The sequence below is a fragment of the Urocitellus parryii genome, chromosome 4 (assembly GCF_045843805.1).
Source record: "Urocitellus parryii isolate mUroPar1 chromosome 4, mUroPar1.hap1, whole genome shotgun sequence".
Taxonomy (NCBI): Eukaryota; Metazoa; Chordata; class Mammalia; order Rodentia; family Sciuridae; genus Urocitellus; species Urocitellus parryii.
In genome coordinates, this window is record NC_135534.1 from 21,194,801 (window position 1) to 21,217,189 (window position 22,389).

The 22,389-nt window shown below is 53.1% G+C and overlaps 1 protein-coding gene across 3 annotated transcripts in view; it reads right to left on the bottom strand.

The window, feature by feature from the left end:
• Nucleotides 1-21,380, bottom strand: part of Creb3l1 (cAMP responsive element binding protein 3 like 1) — a 32,444-nt gene extending 11,064 nt beyond the window's left edge. For all 3 annotated transcript variants that reach the window (XM_077797622.1, XM_077797623.1, XM_026399172.2), the window contains exons 1-2: nucleotides 21,279-21,380; nucleotides 1,084-1,312 (exon numbers count right to left, since the gene is read on the bottom strand). In XM_077797622.1, coding sequence (XP_077653748.1) covers nucleotides 1,084-1,312; nucleotides 21,279-21,380 — 331 coding nt within the window. The remainder of the gene's footprint in view (nucleotides 1-1,083; nucleotides 1,313-21,278) is intronic.
• Between the last annotated feature and the right edge of the window lie 1,009 nt (nucleotides 21,381-22,389).

Genomic DNA, 22,389 nt, shown 5'->3' on the forward strand with positions numbered 1-22,389 from the left:
AATTGAGGAAACAGGGGCCCAGAGAGGTTAAAAAAGTTGCTTGAGGTCACCCGGCAGCCAGTGAACGTACTGGAATGCACAGCAAATCCCGTTGGGCTCCTAACCCATTCGCTCTTGCTGCCTTTGAGGCTGGCAGTAGTGGTGGAAGTGGGTGAGGCATAGAATTGGGGGGCTGACTTGTAAGTCTCCATTCGCATCTTAGTGTGTGCATGACCTAGACAATTCCATTTTTATGAAGTCTCATCTTTCTTACATGTCAAATGGGGATGATGATAAAAGTGATTCTTGCCTCACATTCTTGTCCGTTGTGAGACTTAAAAGAGATAATGAACGTGGAGGCACTTTATATACTGGAGGATGCTCTCAGAATGTTCACTGTTATTCCCACTGCTAAATGAAACTACTGAGGCTTCTAGGTTAAGGGAGGTATCTGCCATCACTCAGCCAAAATGGACAGAGCCAGGCCCACGTGCACTTGAGGGGATGATTGAAGGACCGTGTTTCTAGATGGACACAGAGCGAGAGTCTTGACTGACGACCAGAGTGGAAGGACTCCAAAGCTCAGGGAAGAGGGGAGTTTGGAGAGCCCACCTTCAGGATTAAAAGCTGGGTACAGGGCCTCCCAGGTAGCAGCTCAGAGGGACATCTCAGTAGGAGGAGGCGAAAAAAGTTCTAGAAACTTCTTGTCTACATGAATTATTTAATTGTCTCCACTGTTGTTCTAAGTCAGTGATTCTCAATCCCAGCAAGACTCTGGGAAGCTGGACCCGGCCCTGGCGTGGCTGGGCAGGGCTGGGCTGGGAGCCAAGGATTTGCTCCTAACAGGTCCTCAGGTGATGCTGCAGGTCTAGGAACCAAGCTTTATGAACTGGTTTTTGAACTAAGTCAGCAAAATTCCTTTTGAGAAGCACCCATAAAGGTTTGATTATGGAGGACCCCAAAAGCAGGGAGGTGCACCTGCTGAGGTGTGTGTGGGTGGCTCCTCTGGAGTCTCAGGCCGTAGCCACTCCCTCCGGTTGCTCAGAGGCCCCGCCCTCCTGGGCCTGGAGGACCTGCCCTGTCCCTGGGCCCTCCGCCTCTTACCCTGAGTGGTGTCCTCCATCTTAATGGGCACGAGCGGGCTCTGAGGTGCCGAGTCCCCACTCAGGGAGTAGCTGTGCTCAGCCTGGATGCCCGGTGCCGGGGAGTCCAGTTCCATGTCCAGCAGGGGGCTCTTCTCGTCCAGCACAGGGTCATCAAAGAAACTGCTGAACAGATCATTGGAGAAGTCCTCCATGTTCTCCACAAAGTGGTCCAGGTGCTCTGGAAAGTGCTGGGAGGGAGGAGAGGAGAGGAGAGGGGACTCAGCTTGGCTTGCTGTGGTGTGGTCACCTCCCTATGATGTACCCCCACCATGAAAACCACCATCGCTGCCACCAGCCTCCCCAGGACCACACCAGGACTGGGTCTTTTCATTTTTCTCACTGTCATTACCACTGTCACCAGTCACCTGGGTCACCGGGGTCCTCACCAGCTTCATTCTGAAGGGGGAGTTCTGCATGGGTCCAGGCAACAGGACTCTGGGCTGTGACCTTGACACATCACTTAAACTGCCTGAGTCGGTTTCTAGGAGAACTGAGCAAGTGTGCATCCCTAAGGCAACCTGGTGACATTGCATTGTGTTTTGCAGGCACGTCGGGAGAGGATGACACAGGCTGGTGGGATTCTCGAGGCCTCCAGTCCCTTCATCCGCGTAGTCCCCATCTGTCCTCATGCCTCCAGAGTCTCCCTTTCCCAAGCCACTCTTCATACCAGGAGATGAGGCTCTGGAGCCCTGGTGCTCAGGTTCGAATCCCCGGGTACTTGTAGCTATGACTCAGAGCTGTGACTCACTAATAGGTTATGAAACCAACTTAGTGGGTCATGACCAGAATTTTAAAAATATATTTTTAAAGATTTTTACTTGACACATAATAATTTTCCATATTTATGGGGTACAGGGTGACATTTCAGTACATGTACACGGTGTACATGTATCATTACATGTAATGACTTGATCAGGGTAATCGGTATATTTATCACCTCAAACATTTATCATTTCTTTGTGTTAGGAACATTCAGAATCCTCTTTTTTTTTTTTTTTTCCTATTTTGAAATATACAATTAACTGTGGTCAACCACACCTTACCCTGTTGTGGTGCAGGACATTGAGTGACTTGTCCTTTCCAACTGCACCCCTGTACCCGTTAACCACTCTTTCCCCAAACCCTCTCTGCACGGTCCCGGCCTCTGGGAACTACTATTTGACTCATTATTTCTATGAGACCAACTTTTTAAACTTTCACATGGAAGTGAGAACCTGGAGTATTTCTAACCAGAATTTAAGAAAAATAGTACAACTGAACAAAAGAGTAAAAAATATCTGAGCACATGGCACACAAAACAATTAAATACCTGTTGACAATTTTATCAATTTTATCTCCGTTTATGTGTGTGTATCTCTGTGTTTGTGTGCTTGATAATGATGTAAAATATATTCCTTAGAAACAAAAATATCTGATAAAATCTTGGTTTCCATGAGCTGGGGAAAGTTAGTTAACCTCTCTGTTTTATTTCCTTATCAGTACAGTGGGGTCCATAGTAGTTCTTACCCACTAAAATTATTATGAAGATAAAAACAGTTAATACATGTAAAGCCTTAGGATAGCCCCTGGCACATAGTAATTGCTCAACAAATGCTAAATAGTGTCACTGATAAATCACTCCAGAGGCTGACACATAGTAGGTGCTTATAAGCTTTTTTTCTCTCTAAGGAAAGTACAGTACACTGGCCAGAGCCTATAGTCCCAGCAACTTGGGAGACTAAGGCAGGAAGTTTGCTTGAACCTAGAGGTTAGAGACCAGCCCCAGCAACATAGCAAGACCCCTGACTCAAAAGAAAAACTATAAATGTGTAAAGAATTGTTGCTATTGCTAGACACAATGGCACATGCCACTATCCTAGAGCTTTGGGAGACTGAGGCAGGAGGGTCACAAGTTTGAGGCCAGCCTGGGGAACTTAGGGAGACCCTGTACCAAAATAAAAATAAAAAGGTTTGGGGGTGTAGCTCAGTGGTAGGGCACCAGATTCAGTCCCAAGTACTACATGGGGGAAAAAAGTACTTTTTGTTCATTCATTATTTATTGAATGAAAATATTTGCTGGTATGTTGGAAGAGGGAGGGTGTTGGTTGCTTAGGCCCTGGATTAATGGCTGGTGTCAAGGGATTGGCTTAAGGTACAGAGTCATTGTCTTTTTGTGGCCTGGACTATAAGAAGCCTGTTCCAATCCAGCAGGGATACGCAGAGAAGGCTTCTGTCTGAGAAGAAGGTTCAAGGCCACCTGAGTCCATCGGGGAGGAACAAGGGATGAGGAGTCTTGCTTTCTGTTTGTTAAGTGTCCTAACTTCTCTGTGCCTGAATTTCTTAACCAGCCCGGTGCAGTGGCACACACCTGTAATCCCAAAGACTGAGGCAGGAGGATCTTGGGTTCAAAGCCAGCCTTAGCAACTTAGTGAGACCCTAAGCAACTCAGCAAGACCCTGTCTATAAATAAAATAGGGATGTGGCTCAGTGGTTAAGCATCCCTGGGTTCAATCCCTGGTTAAAAAACAAACAAACGGGTTGGGGGGTGGGGATAAAAACAAAACCAAGAAATTTCCTTACCCCTAAGGGGAAAATAATAGTTCCTGCCTCACAGCATTTCAGGAGGACCAAATACTTGTTAAAAGTTCAGTTCTCATCTCTTAAGATAATGAATGATAAGGGCTGTAGTTCTCATAATGATAACAAATCAAATACCTGCTACATATATACAAGTTTTCTGTATATATGTAGCAGGAATTTGATTTGTTATCATTATGAGAACTACAGCCCTTAAACTCTGGACCTGGGCTGAGCTTACAACCCAAACTGGGAGGTGTTTTGGTCTTACTCTGTAAACAAGCATGATAAGAGAATTCAGGACAAAATGGGTTCAGAAACCCCAATGGTAGGTACCTCCCACTTCCAGACTGCCGGAAATCATAATCATAATCATCATCCTGCATTTCTGTTGTGGTTTTAACCTTCCAAGCTGCTGTCATACGCATCATTTCATTTAATCCTCACAATGACCCAGTGAGATACGGAAGATGCATCTCTGTATTTGACAGACAGGGAGCAGAGGCCCAAGGAGCTAAGTAGAACAGGGAAGTGTCCACAGTCCCTCACTGTCCAGCCCTTCCCCAAACACCACCCTTCTTCCTCTCTTTGGTAATTGCCTGTTGGACAGGTCTCTGTCTTGTTCACCTGTTAGACCCTCATTACATCCTGGTGGAGGAACAGGGCCTGGAATCCCAAAGAGCAGGATAGCAACTGTCCATCTATTCCTGGAGTGCAGCAGGACCAGGACGTCAGAGGTCTCTGCTGAACAAGAGTAACTGTGGTCCCAGACAGAAGCCCTTTATGGGATATAACCCTCTGCCCTCCAACCACCCAGTCAGCCAGAGCCAGAGAGGGATAAGTCACATCCAAGGCAGGATCAGCCCAGCGGGGTGCTTCCTCATAGCCCTCCCCTCAGGGTTTCTCACAGGCCTTTGGGGCCCCAGAGAGAAGGGTTTGTGAGAGGGGGAGAGTGTGAGTCAGCTGCTTAGGTATTTCTCCAGCAGCTGCTTCTCAGCAGATAAGGGTTTGCCAAGCCCCTTCCCGGGGGCCTGAGAGAGGACAGAGTTTCCTCCAGTCTGGGCACAGGTCCCTGAAGGCCTTGGCTCCAGGCCTTCAGAGACCCTTTTGCAGTGCCCACTGGAATCTACTGAGGGAACTCTGTTTTTGTGAGAAGCCCCCACCCCCACCTGCTAGAACAGCAGCCAAAGCCCAGCAGGACGGAGCTTCCAGAGCAGTGGGTGCCAAGTGAAGAGAAGGGCGGCCAAGGGCCAGGCAGTTTTGGGGTGGAGGCCACTCAGAGGCCCCAGTCCTCCTTGTTTAGGGCTTCCTTAGGTGTTAGGTGGATGGTGGACAAGTCCATTACCCCCAGGCCCACCTGCTTCTCACGGGAGCACTGCTGTCAGGGTCTCCCCTTTGAGGGTTTGGTAGCCCTACTTTCATATGGTGCCTGACGTCTTAGCAGCTCAGCAGTTACAAGATTTAGAGACAGAAGGGACCTGAGAAATCCCATCCCATTCCTCACATTTCTTCTTCTTCTTCCTCTTATGATTATTATTTTGGAACTGGCAATTGAACCCAGAGGTGCACAGCCACTGAGCCAACATCCCCAGCCCCTCCCCATTTGCTCTTTTATGAGACAGGATCTAACTTAATTGCTGAGGTTGGCCTCGAACTTGCAATCCTGCCTCAGCCTCCCCAGTAGCTGGGATTACAGGCATGTGCCACCACCCTGGCACCCATCCCTTGCATTTGTTAATGAGAAGACAGGTTGAGAGAGGGAAAGCCGTCTATCTAGGGTCAAAGAGCAAGTTGGTAACGTTAAGGGTAGGGTTCAGCATCGTTCTGGGGGCGGTGTGGTGTTTACTTCTGCAACCACCTTCCCCAATTCCTGGAAAGCCCACTCGAGAGACTTCAGACCTCCCCAGCCCCGGCCCGGCCCGGCCTCTGTACCTGCTCCCCATCCAGCCCTTTTCCGTGTTCACACACAAAAAGTTCAGTTTAGATTGTTCAGGGAAATTGGGGGCGGTGGGCCGGCGGGGTAGAGAGAGGGCAGAGGCCAAGCGTCCAGAAAGGGAAGAGGGTTGTGCATCAACGTTCAGAAGGGGATAGGGTTTTACTCGGGGTGAGCGTTCTACGGGGGTGCCTTTCCAGGCAACGGGGGTGGGAAGCCAGAGAGGGAAACATTATGATTTGTTTCCCTCCTCATTAAAGTCTTTTTCCTACAGTCGTGCCAATATAAGCTCCTCGGCTGCCATGTGGAGCCGGCGTCGGCTCCACACACTCTTGCAAGAGAGGTCCCGAGCTCTCAGGCTCGCAGATCCACCTATCCCCCGTCTCGGCTGCACCTTCTCTGGGCGCCCGGGCTCAGCTGCACGTCCCCTCGGCATTTTAGAGAACGATCCGAATTCTGTCTATTGCGCGCGGCCCACAAACAGTTAACTCCGGCGCGCTCAAGGGGGCGGGGCACCCCCGCCAGAATCCGGCCTGCTCATTGGCCAGGGCCGCAGAGCTCCTGGCCAATGGGAGGAGGCTGCGAGCCTCGGCTAGCGGGGCCGGGAGGGCGCGGGAGGAACGCTGGCTGGCCCGGAGGGGGGTGTCCGGCCCGAGCTGCCCGCCGGGCACTGGAGCGGGGAAGGGTGGCCTGGGACCCTCCTATTTCCTTCCGCGTCTGGGGCAGCGGTAGAAACGGCGGTCCCACAGTGTCCCAAGACCCTTATCAGTTGCAAAGCCCCGCCCCTGTCGTGCGAGGAGGGGCTGGTGGAGAGGGAGGGCCCCTCCTCCAGCCGCGCTCAGGGGCGGGCCAGGCTCCAATTCTTAAGTCCCTTCGGCGCTTTTCAGGATCAGCTCCTTCCTCTCCTCCTCGATTAATCCTACTGTGGGCGCACTGATGGGACCGTGGAGTCTCTGACCCTGGTGGGGGAGAGGTGACATTCTCGGGGCGGAATTAGCACTGGTATTAGTTCCTCTCCCTACTCCCTCCCGCGCCTTTAATCCTTCCGCTGGGGTCAGTGCAGGCTGGGCAAAGCTCTGGGGGCGCAGATGCTTGCTGGGGTGCGTGTGTGCGGGAGAAGGGCCCTTCCCGACCTGGAGCATCCCCCTTCCTTCAGGCCGCCAGCTCCGTGGCCCTTGCACCCCTGTCCCTGGCTTCTGCCCCTCCCATCCGCGCAGGCTACTCCCATCTGTGCTTGTGCGGGGAGGCGGGGAGACCGGAGTGGGTCCAGGCTGAGCTGTGGGATAAGGGGTGGGGGGGAATCCCAAGCCCGAACATTCCTTCCGAGAAAGTGAGCTCTGGGGAGAGATGGGAGGAGAGTCCTCTCACATTTCCCCCTTTCTTCCCCCGCAGGCTGGGCCCACAGACATCCCCCCTCCCCCAAACACAGTGACCCATACATTCCCGGACGGTTACTTGCTTCGTGGTCACTAGAAAATTGCCCCCATTTCAAGCTGAAGGGCCACCACTCTGAGTCACTGTGTGCCCAGAGTGTGTTTGTGTGGAGGGGATGGGTCAAGAGAGAGCAAGGAGAGGAGGGTGGGCCCCTGGGTTCCCAGTTGTCAGCAGACCCTTCTTGGTTCTTAAGCCTTGTCATATTGCCATACGAGTACTTGGGGGTCCCAAGAGACAGAGGACTTGTCTTCCCACACTTAGAATGTAAGGTTATCCCATGAAGGGAAGAGGCAGTGGGTTCAGACCCTGGAGGTCCCAGTTCAAGACCCAGCTTTGCTCTGAGACCTGGCAGGGTCAGGTGGTGCTGCCTCTCTGGGTCCCAGTTTCCTCATGAGTTATCATCCCTGTCTTTACTTCAGCGGGCAGCAGGACCAGGGTGAAGAGAATTAGTCCCTGGAGAGTGGGCTCTTTCTTCCCTGGCCTCTTATGAACTAGAAGGGGTGAAGCCAACCCTCCCTGTGTATCCTGACAGGACATGGGGGTGTAGGAGAGTCCATTGTTCCAACCTCCCACCTTGCCCTCACCCTCCCCCTCCACTCCCCACAGGCCCAGGGAGGGCAGATGCTGAGGTTTCACATTTTCTCCCGGCTGAACTGTTCACCGCATGCCCAAATCCAAATAAGCAGGAATGCTTCTGTGTGTGCATGCACACACACGTGGGCCCAGTCTACACAGACATGGGCTGGGAGGTTCCTTTTATACAGGGAATCTCCATTTCTCTGACACCACACAATGAAAGACAAACACACCCTTTGCCACATTCAGGTAGTTCCATGCACGGCCTCACAGGGGTGCTGTCACACATACACACACCCTCCCAGGCTTGCATCCTGTCGAGCATACAAACCCAACAAGACACTCATCAGATGTGATCAGAATAACACCGATTCAAATTGGCACACTCAGGCTGGGGGTGTGGCTCCGTGGCAGAGAGCTTGCTGAGCTTGCAGGAGGCACCGGAACCATCCCCAGCACCACAAAAACAAACACAATAGATATGCACACTCACACACACACACACACACACACACACACACACACACACACACACACGCAGTCACTCCAGACATGGGCTCGCGCAGGCACAGTCATGGTCACAGTTTCACACAAACACAGGCAACATTTCTTATGTTCACAGAGCTAAATGCTGACTGCGCCCAGCCACGGGTCTGAGATGACTGTGTCATGTGAGACCCAGTGAAGAAGATTTGGGAGTCTCAGGCTTGCCTGGGACTGGGACAGTGAGGGCTGGGACTGGAGGAGGGGCCAGCATGGGGACCGGGTTTGTGTGTGCGTATGCCAGTGTGTGTTGGGAAGAAGAGCGGAATTAGTAAAGGGCATGCGGGCACCCACTGTGCTGGGGGTGCAGAGGGAGAGTCCTGGAAGGTTGTGTATGCTCTGCACCCTGAGCCCTGGTAGTCTAAGCCTCACACCAGTTACCCTGTCCTGGCCAGGCCACAGGTCCCTCAGGTTCTCAGCCAACCCCTGGCATCTTTTGACCAGGCTGCCTATGCGCTGTGGCCCAACCCTGGGGCGGGCGCCAGGCACTGTCTGGGCAGGAGGAAGCCATGGCAGTGAGTGCTGCCGCCCCAGGTTGGAATTAGCTGTGACTGGCACCACCGAGATCACAGCAGCCCTGGGTTGGCTGCTGGAGACGTCGGTCCATACACAGTGGCCAGAGGATCTTTGTGGGACAGCTCAGGACACTGCAGACAGAGCGCCAGGGCTGGCGCTGGGCGGGGGGGGGGGGGGGGGCGCCTCTGGAGAATGAGGGCAATCTGTTGTATTCATGTACCCATCATTCATAGGGTATTTACTGAGCACCTACTATGTGCCCAGAAATGAACAGGCCTGATTTCCTGCTCACAAAAGACTTCCTAACTAATGGTGAGACTACCCCACTTATGGAGGTGAATCCATGTTTCGAAGAGCAGCATTAAGAGGGATCTTTTAAAACCCTGAAATGACCCTGTCATTCCCCTGCCCAACATCCTTCGATGACTTCATACTGCCCTTAGGATAGGGACAAAGTTCCTTAGTGTAGCTTGAAGTGATTCGCTTACATTGCGTCTGTCTTATTGTGTTCAAATCTTGTTCTTATCCCCAAAGCCGAGGGTACTCAGATAGCTCTCAGATGTTTGCTGACTGACTAACTGACTGACTGGGTCAATGGAGGAATGTCAGTGAGCTAAGGGACTGAGGCCCTTTCTTCTGCAGCAGAGCCTCCAGGAATTACTGTCCTGAATCACGTTCCCATGCCAGCTCGCTCCTGCTCCAGGCAGAGTTTCCATTGGCTTGGCCTCCTTCCCTCAGCTCCTCCCTGGTGTGGCTGCTGTACCCATTCTGCAGGTTGTTCGTGCCCAAGGAAGGCTCTTTGTTTCTAGCCCCAGCCAGATCAGCTACCTGAGGAGCACAGACCCCACTCAGGGCTGAGGAGCGAGCCCCAGGCTGAGTCCATTCCAGGGGTATAAATGGGGCCCAGTGGCCAGCGGTGGAGCTGCTCTGGGGCCTTGGCCAGCTGGAAGACCTGCTGGGCTGGAGCCTGCCGCCTGGCTCGGGCTGGAATTCCCTTGGCCTCCTCCCTCTCCTCCGCCTCTGGCTTCCTCATGGACCGGGCCTGTCTGAGTGTCCTGGGGTTTTATTTTTGGAAGAAATGCTATTCTCTCCCCTTATTGACTCCAGTCCTTCAGGAAGGTGTGGGGCCCCTGGGCTCGGCTGGGGATCAGGCCGTGACTCCAGCCCCTAGGGTCTGGACCTCGCTGGCCTCCAAAGACTCTTGACCCATCAGATGCTCCAAAGCTAGCTGCCCCTGCCTCCTTCCCCCTCCCAGTGTGTGACTAATGCCTGCCTTGTCCTTCTTGAAGAGCCCCACGATGGCCAAAAGAAATCATTATAATTTTAGAGCACCATGAGATCCTCCTCCTCTTATTGGCAGGAGCAAGATAGTCCAATGGCAAAGGCGGCAGACCTGGGTTCTCACCTGGCTCTGCTAACATGCTGTGTAGCCTTGGGAGGCTATTTCACCTCTCTGAGCCTTAGTCTAGGCTATGAAATAGAGGGACTTTCATTTATTCCACCACGTTACTATGAGGATAAATTGAGAGAACATTTGTAGAATGCTTTAAACCAGGCAGGGCACGTAAAGGCTCTCATTCATCGTAACTATTATTATTATTATTATAGATGAGGAAAACTGAAGGCCAGGGACGGGAGCGGACTTGCCCAGGATCACACAGCTCACGGTCAGCAGCTCTTTCCAGAGGGTTCATTTGTCTCTATCTCCTTTCCAAGGAGAAGGGAGGGGCTGGCGTCAGCCCAGAGAAGAATTTGAGTCAGTCAGCTGGGCAAATCCCCCATCTTCTGTGTTGGCCTCCTGTCACACTACCCAGGCCCACCCCTGTGGTCCTAGGGACTCTGCCTTGCTCACTGAGAGTGAGGGTTCTGGGGAGACCACCTTGGTACGGGGCCCCAAGGTGGACCCCAGGCCAGGGGGACTCAGAGGAGCGGGGAGTGCTGCGTCCTGACATCACAGACTGGAGAAGCTGGAGCCACAGGCCTGTGGGCCAGCTGGGGCCCTTCCAGCACGTCCAGATGTCTCAGGAATGTGCTGAGCTGGGAACTACCTCCGAGTTCCCTCACCACCCCCAGCCCAGTCCCTCATCTGCTTTGCTCAGATTCTGCCTCTGCCCCTCCTCCCGCCCTTCCCCTCTCATCTCCCCTGCCCATGGGAGGGGGCTTGGTGTCCACCCTGCCTCTGGCTCCTGGCCACAGCCCACCTCCCTCTCAGTCCTCTGAAGGGGTTGTCGGAGGCAGGAGCCCTTCCCCTTCTGCAGACCCCGGATGACTGTGTGGGGTGGAGGGAGATTCTGATAGAGCAGGCCAGATCCCAAATGTGGAACTGATTTGCAGCCCTGGAGAGAAAGGGGTGAAGGCTTTGGGGTGGCAGAGGGCAGGGCTGGGCCTCCTCCCTGGGAGGATTGAGAGGGGCTCTGGGCACCTTATCCCAGCTGAGGGCTAGTAGGGCCAAGGAGGTAGGGTGCCAGGCTGGGCTGGGCCCCAGAAGGCTCAGGTCCTTCTAGGCCCTGGGGTTAAAGGAACATTCTTTGTCTGATTGTGGAGGGTCCTGGGCTATTAGAGGGGCTTGGGGAACCCTATTAGGATCCTAGGATTGGGCGGGGGGCAGGACGTGGTTCAGGCTAGAGATCCCAGCCCCACAGAGGGACAGCCCATCCTTTGGCAAGGGCGGGGTTGCCTGGGGCCTCCCCAGGCCAGCCTGGCTCTGAGAGCTAGGAAGAGCCACAGGGAACGGGTGCTCCTGGCCCAGGGTGAGAGTCACATCAGGGCATGGGGTGGGAGTGGAGGAGAGAAGGGGCCTGGGCCAGCCGCTGCCTCAGGTGGCCCAGGGCTCTGGGAAAGCCCACAGTGCTGTCTCCCCTGGGAGAGCCCCTGGTTATCTAGACAGGTGGACAGCTGACATTCCCCTAAGGGACTTTAGACCTGCCAGAGGAGCTAGGGTCCACCACCACCTTAACCATTCCAGAACTATCACTGGCTCCCTCTTGTCCCCGAAAAACCTCCCAGCTCCCCTGCTTGGCATTCAAGGCCTGTCACAGCCTGATCCTGACTTGCCACCTTCTCCTAACTCACCTTCTCCTCCTCCCTCCAGCCCAGCTGGACTGACCACTCCCAGCTCCTTAACCCTGCTGGGCTCCTCTCTGCTATACGGACTTTGCCTTGGGCATCCCAGCGCTGGGAATGCTCTGTCCCCCACCTCCTGGTCCCAACTCCTCCCATCCTTTAGGGTCCAGATCACACCGCTTCCTCTAGGGAGCCTGTCCTGATTGTACAGCTTAAAGAGCCCTCTTCCTCTTATTAATACCATAGCATTTGCAGACTGCTGTTACTTGTTGATATTATGTCCTGAGTTCTATGCACAAGGCGACCCATTTATCCTTCCAAACTTTAAACACCACCCCCCACCCCCCACTCCTCAGCCTCCCGTACTTGGAGTTGAACCTAGGGCTTCACACATGTTAAGCAAGTGCTTTACCGCTGAGCTACTTCTCCAGCCCTTTTGAGTTTTTATTTTGAGACAAGGTGTCACTAAGTAGCCCAGGCTGGCTTTGAACTTGCCATCTTCCTTCATCAGTCTCCTGAACCACTAGGATTATAGGCATGTGCCACCATGTCCAGTTTAGCTTTTTAAAAAAAAAAATATTTATTTTTAGTTTTCGGCGGACACAACATCTTTGGTTGTACGTGGTGCTGAGGATTGAACCCGAGCCGCACGCATGCCGGGCGAGTGCGCTACCGCTTGAGCCACATCCCCAAGCCCCTAACTTTAACTTTCTTGAGGATAGGATCGAGGACAGATTCTATCCTTGAACTCTCTGCAGGGCCTCACACAGGGCCTAGCATACACCATGCCTACTAGTAATGATAATGAAAATAATAATAGCTATTATTATTAGGTGCTAGGTACTAGGTGCTAGGTACTGTTCTAGCTCCTCACATGCAGGATCTCACTTCAGCTTCACAAGATGAAGTAAGTCCGTACTGTGAGTGCCTCACTCCATGGATGAGGAAGCTGAAGCCCACAGTCATTATGGAGCCATTGCAACCCTGGTGCTGAAGCAATGGTCCTGCCACCCCCTCTCAGCACCTAGTGCAGCACCCAGTAAAAGGCCAGGTACAAAATATGGGCTCCTCAAGTCCATGCATGGGGTCCATGCCCAGGGCCCCCATTTTGCTCCTCTCTGGACATTCCTCTCCTGATGCCCAGGAACACAGAGCACCAAGAAGGGACCCCAAGGGTTTGGGGCTTTAAAAAAAGGTCATCTGCAGAGGTCAGACCAAGAGGAAAATAAGATCCCTGTGATAGGGCTCAGCGTAGGGCTGGAGAGGACGGGACATTCTCTAGGGCTGTCCAGTGCTGAAGACCTTCCTTTCAGGTAGTGACAGTGATAATTAGAATAAAAATAGCAGCAGCAGCAGCAGCAGCAGCTATTATCCACAGAGGGCTTACTGTGCACGAGGCACTGTGCTAAACTCTCATGAGGATTTCTTTCTTTTTTAATTTTTTGGTACCAGGGATTGAACTCAGGGGCACTCAACCACTGAATCACATCCCAGCCCCTTTTTATATTTTATTTACAGACAGGGTCTCACTGAGTTGCTTAGCACCTGGCTTTCGCTGAGGCTGGCTTTGAACTCACAATCCTCCTGCCTCTGCCTCCCAAGCTGCTGAGATTACAGGCGTGTGCCATCGCACCTGGCCCTCATGGGGATTTCTAATAGACTCCTTGTAAGAACTCTGTTTTACCATCTTCCCAACTTTAGGCATGAAGATTAAGTTTGAAGGGGGAAAAGCACCTGCTAAGCTCACACAGATGACAGGTGGTGACAGCCAGGATTCCTTCCTGGGGCCCTGCAGTACCAGAACTGACCACCTTACCCCACCCCACCTCAGTACATTCCAGTCACTGCTTATCCAGCTATTTGCCCTTTGACCTCACACCTGCCAGTTTGCTCAGGTTGGGCCTGGAAGTGGGCAGCCAGTCTCAGGACTGTCTTGTTCTAAATCTGCCCAGAATGGATAGACTCAGGGTGTACCACTCACTTCTTGCCCAAATTCAAGTGGCTTTGAAAGACCAAGATATTCAGAGTTGGTTCTGTTTCTTAAGCTGGGCAATAAGTTCACAGGTACCCCTTTTATCAGAGCTTATAGATCAGACATATGCATGATATGTATTTTTTTTTAGCACACAATATATTTCATAATAGGGAAGGCCATCAGGATCAAGTGCAAGGTAGTGGTGGGATTTAGGTTAAGATTCATCATTTGAATGAATGAGGGAATGAATGAATAAAATATATCTTTAAAAAAAGGACCATCAGGGCTGGGGTTGTGGCTCAGTGGTTGCCTAGCACACACGAGGCACTGGTTTAGATCCTCCGCACCACATAAAAATAAATAAATAAAATAAAGGAAAGTATTGTGTCCATCTACCACTAAAACTATTTAAAAAAAATAAAAAAGGACCATCAGAACTGAAAGCGTGGAAGTGTCCTTTCTCTTTTTCACTGTTCACCCACCCGCCTACCGGCCCTTCCCATCCCCGCTTGTTCCACCCTTAGACCCATCCTTCTAGCTGCCCATGCGTCCATCCATCCCTCTTCCATCCACCTTTCCTCACCCCTCCTCCTTCTACCCACTCAGCATTTCCAGCTCTCAGCCACTAGCACCACAGCAAGGGGATAGCCACAGGTAATCACGGACACTCCGGATGTTCAAGGGTTCCTTGAAGCGTTCAGCAATGGGGAAGCCAAGCCCTGGAATAGGGAAGGGATCCATTCAAGCCCCCACAGTGAGTTGGGGAACCCAGGCGATGAGGGGTGAGGTGTTGCAGAGAGAGCAGGACCTGCCGGCTGGGCTCAGTCCCGCCCACCTGCAGGGCGAGCCCCCCAGCCACTGCCCCAGAGCTGCATCCTGGCTCTCCATGAGGGCCTGAAGGGCCTGCTCACTCCTTTTCTGCTTTCATTTTTTGTTTTTCTTTTGGATGGGGTAGGGAGGGAGTGGCTGCTGCTGTCCAGCTGTTATGTGGGTCCACACATCCCAGCCCAGATGCGTCAGCCTCTCTCTGATGGGTGACATGGTTTCTGGACCAAGAGCCAAGGGCCCAGGAGACAGCAGTGAGGGCTCAGCTGTCCCTGGAGAGTTGGGGAAGGCGGCGCCCTGGGCTGGCAGCAGGGAGCTCACGCTCTTAGCAGTCAAGTTGACCTCATTATGACGCGGTGCATCCAGGCGATGGGGATCAGGATCTTTGACTTTCCAAGGAAATTGATGCCTTTGACATTTTTCCTTCGAGGGTCAGAATTCTGGACCATATCCTGCCTCTTCCAGCTTCCCCTGAACTAGATATTCCCACTTGCACACTTTCCCCAATCCTGGTCCGGGGTCCTGCCACTTATTTTGGCTTCCCCTGGCGGTTCAAGGGGGTGACATAGAGTTCCAGCCAGAGCAATGCTCATGGTCTTGACTAAACTCCACCCAAATCTTCCTCCTCTATCCTGCCCCCCGGAGCGCTGAGACTTCCAGAAGAACAGCCTGTTCTCCAGCATCTGGAGCTGGTTTCTTGGGGGAGGTTCAAGGGCAAGCCAGGTCCCAGAGAGAGATGCTCCGGGAGGGCCTGGGTACCAGCACTTGCAAGAGGCATGCTTCATGGAGGGAGGGCTTGCCACCGAGGTGCCCCTTCAAGACCTTCCTGGGGAATCTTGGGAGCCGTGGAGGGCAAATGTGTAAACTCCCAGAAGGACTGGGGAGCAGCACCTGAGGTGGATAGGTGAAGAGGGAGGGGGATGGGATGGGGGGCGGTCCAGGAACCTGGCTGTGTCCCTAAACTCTAGGCATCTACCGTGCCCTAAGAATCGGAGTGGGTGAGGCTGAAGGCTGGGACTCTCTGACATGCAGGATCCCAGTTTTCCTTGCCGTAGATGGCAAAGCTCACACGAGAACAAGAGTGGGGAGACCTAGCTTCTAGCTCTCTCTCTCTCTCTCTTCCTTTGCTCCCTCCACAAGACTCCTGCCCTTAGAGTTAACATGTGTCCCAACTCTCAGTGTTCTCATCTGCATAAGGGACAGTAACGCCTGTATACCCTCCATGAAAAGGACACAAACCCCATTTTTCCTGCTAAAATGTCTTCCAATAACTTTCTTACGCCAGTGATGCACAACTCCCAGCAGCCTGGGAGGCTGAGGCAGGAGGATCACGAGTTCAAAGCCAGCCTCAGCAAAAGTAACTAAGCAACTCAGTGAGACCTAAGCAACTCAGTGAGACCTTGTCTCTAAATAAAGTACAAAATAGGGCTGGATGCGGCTCAGTGGTGGAGTGCCCTGAGTTCAATCCCCGGGAACAACGACAATAAAAAAGACCAATAACTCCTTTGCCATCAAGGATAGGAGTAACTGGGGAGGGTCTTCCCATGACCTCTCTCTTGGCTCAGGCTCCCCAGCAGGGACTGATCAATTATGGCACCCTCCATGGTGACCATAGTCTTGGTTTCCCCCTCTGTCTTTCTCATTCAGGCGTGAGTGTCTGGAGGGACAGGTGTGTCTTCTTCATCCATGTACCCCTGGCACCTGCAAAAATGTCCTTTTGGTGTCCAGTTGTTGAAGGAATGGCCATGAGTTTTAGTGAATGACCGAGGGATCCTGGCTGGTCCAGGAAGGTGGAGGTGCGGTGGGGTGGGCTCACACAGATTGGGGAGCAGCCAGCATCCTGTGGGGACCAGCATCCCCACCACTCAGGGTTGGCCAGGCCAAGACCCTGAGGACCCTCAGCCCCTTCTGGAACTGCAGGGCACTTCTGAAACCCTCAGGCCTCCTCTGCTGGAGTTTTATCAGTTTTTTACTTCCACTACAGGGGCTGGCCCAGCCTAGAGTAATTTTCTCTACAAATACAGTCATTCCTTATAAAGAGAAGTGTCCTCTCCTCTACAATGTGTCTGAAACTTGGTCCCTGCTCTGTGCCCAGACCCATCTCAAAAAAAAAAAAAAAAAAAAAAAAAAAAGAAAAAGAAAAAGTGGGCAAATCTCTTATTTTGTGGCCCTGGGAGAGCAGGCCTCCTCCTGCTCCGAGGGGCTGGCTCTCCGAGTGGCCCGTGGTGCACAGGAAGCTACAGTGTTTACTTTTGTGTTTTCAGTGACAGTGCAGAGCAGCTGAAACACACTGCTTTTAATCCTACAGGAACACAACTCCATATTTTACATGATTTGGAAACTGTAGACTTGACTTATTGCATTACGGTGAGTTTTATTATATCCGGCATCAGGATACTGTGCTAGGTTTTGGGCAATGTGTGAAACTGACAAGTTTGAAGGTTACTTTCTCATGGAGGAAAAGGATAATAAGTCAATGAAAACACTTGGATCAGAACTATGAATAAATCAAAGAATGGACAGAAAATAATTGGGGGGTCCCACTTTAGGTGGTTGGGGAGGTATCTGTAAAAGAGGTGATATTTGAGTTGAGATTGGGAGGCTGCGATGGAGTAGACGGGGGGGGGGCAAACATTTCAGATGGCAGGAACCACATATGCAAAGGCCCTGGGGCAGGGCTGAACCAGGCTTAGTTTTAAACTGGGTGACCATTGATCTGAGAATCCTAGAGCAAGTCAAAGAAGACCAGACTGAGGAAGACAGACTCCCCAGAGCCATATTCAAAGATAAGGTCTGAGTCACAACTTCAAATCCTCTACGGGGCAGCCAGTTCTAGTCTGTCCTTAAGCAGGGGCTGCAAGAGCCTGTGTAGCAATGACAACTCTTTGGAAACTATGAAGAGCACTTCCTGAATCTCAGAGACAGTGGGAGCTGCTGGACACTGATGACTGGGAGCAGATAGGCTTAAGCACTCCTTTCTCTTATCCCTGAAAAATGTGGAGTCTGGCCTGGACCTCATTCATTCATTCATCCAGCCATCCAGCTATCAGCAGCTGGTTGTGGCCTACCCCGTGCAAGTGCAAGCACTGTGCTAGGTCCTGGGGACAGAGAGCAAGGCCCCTGCCTTTGAGGAACTTGGTCCCTCAACAGTGGAGGCAAAAACAAAACAGAAGAAACCCTACCTGAAACTCAAGGTCTGGGTGAGAGCGTGTCTGAGGAAGTCTCGCTTTTTGAATAGAAGCCCTAAGAGTTGGGCTCCTCTAGTAGCTTTTCTTCATCCATTCTTTTCTAGTGGATTCTACTCTGCTCTGTGCCCTGGCCCTCTGTCCTCTTTCCTGTTGTGAGAATTTAAAGACACACACACCCGCCCCTTTTGAGGACTGTAAAAGGCCCACCCACACAGGCGCATCCAAACACGCATACTTCTCTAATCTCCCTAAATCCTCCAAAGGCTGGGGATGGGGGTGGTTCTCTGCTTTCCCCAGTTATCTCAGGAGAAGCCAGGCTGGGGATCTGGGGAGCAGCAATCAGCCGCAGCTCCCCCAGCTGCCTTCCCCTGGGGTTGGTCCCTGGGTCCCCGCCATTCCCACACCTGGCCTCCCCAGCTGCTCGGGAGGTGAATGAGTGTACTGGGCAAACATCCCTGCAGCTTCCTGCTGCTCCCCTCTGAGACAACAGAACTCTTCCTCCTCCTCTTCCTCCTCGACCTCCCCACCCCCTCCCAGCTGGTGCTCTCTGGGATCCAGAGCCAGCTCCCTCTGGAGAAACAGCCATTCCTTCCCGGAGCAAGATGAGGGTAAGACACGCACAGACTTCGTGTCTCCACCTCCTGGTGCCACGGCCTGCTCTCCCTCTGGTCCTCTACTCCAACTCTCAATCCAGACCTTTTTTTTAATGCATACCCAGGGGCTAAGGGTTGATCTCAGGGTACAGTGGAAGGGGGAGTACATCAGAAACTGGGCAGGGAGGAGAAGCCCCCACATCTGGCAGGAAGGGAGCACTTGGGAGGGCGGTCTCTGAGAACAGGACTGTAGCCACACGAAGGCTCACAGAAGAAAAAGCACCTTAGCCACCTGCAACCCGCAGGCCTTGACCGTGTGTCCTCAGGCTCCTGTGCGAGCTGGCGTTTGTCACAGACTGAGTCAAGGTGAGCATACACTTGGCTTCTTATGTTTAGAGCAACAGAGCTCTAGGTTTTCCACATGACTTAAAGGCCTAGATCTGGATTTTTAGGGAGATTGAAAACACTTTCTTTCATCTTTTGTACATATACTGTTTTTTTTTTTTTTTTTTTTTTTTTAGTCCTCACCCCTGGAAACATTTTCCTGTCCTCTTGCACAATGAAGAGAGAGTTGGGACAGTGTTCTATGGGATCCCTGCCGGAAGGGACCCTAGCATGGAAATGGAAGCCCCAGAGAAGGCACCCCTGGCTGAGTAGCTCCCACTACCACCCCATCCAGTCTCTGGAACAATTCGGCTGTGGACTCTTATATGCCAGGCTTTATTTAGGCCACATTAATTTTTTTCACTGAATCTTTACAATAATGCCATGAGTTGAGCAAATTATGTGCATGTATGAATATGGCATAATGAGCCCCATTATTATGTAAAATTATCATGCACCAATAAATAATGTCACGGGGAAGGTTCTGATACCCTCATTTTTTGGATGAGGGAACCAAGGCCCAAAAGGAAAACCACTTGTCTGAACCGCCCACCTGGCTAGCGGCAGAAGCATAGCCAGGCACAAATCTCCGGATTCCTAGCCGGGGAGATCTTTCTCGGTGCCCTTAGATACCTTTTCCTCTCTCCCATCTCACCTGGCCGTTCCCAGGCATCAGGGCAGGAGTGTGCCCAGCAGGACTTTCCCTCCCCAGTGTCCCTATGCTGGTTACCACTGTCTGATCCAATCAGAGCTCCTTTCCTGGGCTGGACCAAAGGAGCAGCTGGGGATGCTGAGCTGAGGAGCTGTGGGTGGAGCACAGTCCACTCAAAAACCTCACCAGAGCTGCCAAGGGCTGAGGGAAGCTTGCGGGGGGCTCAAGGGCACCCCTGGATCAGATGGGCTGAGTTCCAGCAAGCCCTCTTCTCTCTCACCAAATTTCTTGTCAGTACCCAGGGGGTGTGTGGAGCTGCAGAAATCCACTGCTTGATTCCCAGGAGCTGTTCCAGAACCATCCTTAGAAAGACCTGACCCGACCTTTCCCCATTTTACAGACAAGGAAACTGAGGCCTGGATGGGGGCAAGTGGGAGACATGGCTCAAGCTCACAGAGGAAGCAGAGCCAGGACTAGATTCCAGTCCTCTCTGCCCAGTGTAAACTCTCTTTGTCCTCTTAGCCTGTTTGTCTGACTGGGACGAGGGGCCTTCCTAAGAGAGCAGGTAACACAGATGTGCTGTATAAGGGAAACCAGAGAGACCTAGACCCCATGTCTCCCCAGTTCAGGTTCCTGTCTCTTAGAAATGTATGCCCACATCAATCTCATCACCTGGGATAGTTTAGAAGGAAATGCAAGATGCTCAAGCCTTCCAAGGACTTGGCTCTCGTGTGGCCAAGTTTATCTTAAAGAAGGTAGAAGCCAGCAGGTAGAGAGGCCCTTATGTGTTTGACCAGGGGTTGAGTGTGTGTGTGAGTGTGTGTGCATAAATGCAGGAGCGCATTTATGAGTTTGGCGCAACTGGTGGTTCACTGCTGTGTGTGTGAGGGTACTTCATTAGACTCCCCAAATCTCCCAGATTCTTGAGATCGGTGCAAGCCCTTCTGAACCTAGATATTTCCTCCTTTACTGAGCCCATGCCCCTCCCCCATCTAGGCCTAAGGCTGAGCCTGAGAGAGGGAGGGAGGGAGGAAAGAAAAGAGAGAGCCACGTTTCCTTAGGGAGGGAGGGAAAGAGAAAGAAAGGAGAAAGACAAGCCCAGAGTCAGAAACGGTCATGAAATCACGGGAGGAGGGGCGGGGGAGAGGGGCAGAGACTCAGAGAGAGAGAGAGAGAGAAACTCAGAAGAGACATGAGGAAAGAGACACGGAACGGTGACCTAGAGACAGAGATGGAGAGAAGTCCTCCCTCTGAGCAATCATCCTGTGTTGCCCTGAGCCTCAGATCCCTCTCTGGGAGGTCTTGGTCCTGACTTTCCAGGGTAGTCAAGGAATCACCCCTAAGTTTCTGGGCCTGGTTCCGAACCTGGGTCTGGCTCGGATCCGCTAAGAGCATCGTCGGGTCTCTGGGCCTCTGAAGCTCCCCTCTGCGCCCCCCAGCGGAGATACAGAAGCCGAACCACCAAGGCCCTAAAGGGGGCGCAAGAAGGGGCGCCGCCACTTTGCGCCGGACCAGGTCCCAGAACCCTGGGGCGAGTAGGGGACAGCTAGGAGACATGGGTGGGGGCAGAATTGGTGTTTCTCAAGCTCATATCGCAGAATCCGGTGGCCCGGGCTCCTCGAAATCTCTTGCTCTTAGAAGGCGGAGGTCAATGTTTGCACGAACTGAACCCCCAGGAGCGGCGCGCCCTGGCCCAAGCCTCGAGCCTCCTCTCCAGGATGCGGGTTAAGGGAGGTGTCGAGGGACCTACTCGCCAAATCTCAGAGCTCTCAGCACGTGTTCCTCCAGGGCACCCTGCACCCAGCCCCCTCCCCGGTTCCTGCCCAAATGAGGTGTAGTCGGGTCTTTCTGGGGGCCCAAACGCGCCGCGACGAGGGCCGCGAGTTGTGCAGTGGGGAAGGAGACCCTCCGCTTACCGCATTGTTGAGGAAATCCGATTCGTTCAGATCCCCCAAGTCCAGGAAGCTGGATCCGGGGAACAGCCTGTCGGCCGGGAAGGGTTCCAAGACAGCGTCCATCGCGGCCGGCTCCGGGACCCCCTTGGCGGGGCTCCCTCACTCCAGGGCGGCGGCGAGCCCAGCACAGAGCTCCTGCCTGAGCGCGGGCGAGCGGGCGGGGGGCAGGTCCCGGGCGAAGCCCCGGGGGAGGGGCGGGCGGAGGCGGCGCGGCCCCGGGTCGGGGGCGCGGGGGCCTTAGGGCTGCGGCACAGAGCGGGCTGGGCTCCGGGGCCCTGGGCGCACCGTGGGCATTTAGCCGACTCCTCCTCCTGCTCCTCCCGGGGCAAAGCTGCCTTCCATGGGGAGCCCGGGGGTGGGGCTGCCGACTGGAGGAGCCCCCCGGACCGGGTGGGAGCCGGGGGTGGGGGAGCTGAGCGCTCCCCCGAGACGGTGTGGCTGCCGGCCGCTGCGCTTTCTCTGCGTCTCCCTCTGCACAGCTTCTGTCACTTTCCTCTCTGTGAAACCGGGAACCCCTGGCTGGTAAGCCCAGCTGGCCGAGGCGCCACGCCCCCACATCAATATTCACGATAACTCAATATTAATGAGAGGAGGGCGTGGCTTGAGGAACCGTCCCTCCCCTTTTAAAGAGACATCTGCGAGCCAGGCTTCTGGGCCAGTCTCTGTTCTCTGACCGCTCAAGGAAGGGGCTTAGAGCAACAGCGTCCTAGAACCGATAACGGTGTTCCTGGAACACCAGCATCTTGTGGAGGCTTTACCAGCCGTGTTCCTGTAACTCGATGAGGAAGCTAATATTTTTATTCTCCCAGCCTTCTTGTTAAAGCCGGAACCAAACCCAAAGTCAGGCAACTCCATCTCGCAGGCTCCTCCAGAGACCTTCCCTCAGTGGGGAAGAGTTCAGCTTCTTAGCTCTCACTTCTCCTCCTCCAGGAAGCCTTCCCTGAAGTCTCAGGGTGGAGCAGTTACCACCCCTGTGCACTCAGGACGGGATGTACTTACCCCCTTGTTTCCATGATAGAGAAGTCGTTTGCTCACATATCTAAGAACCCCGCCACCACTGATCCCCAACATA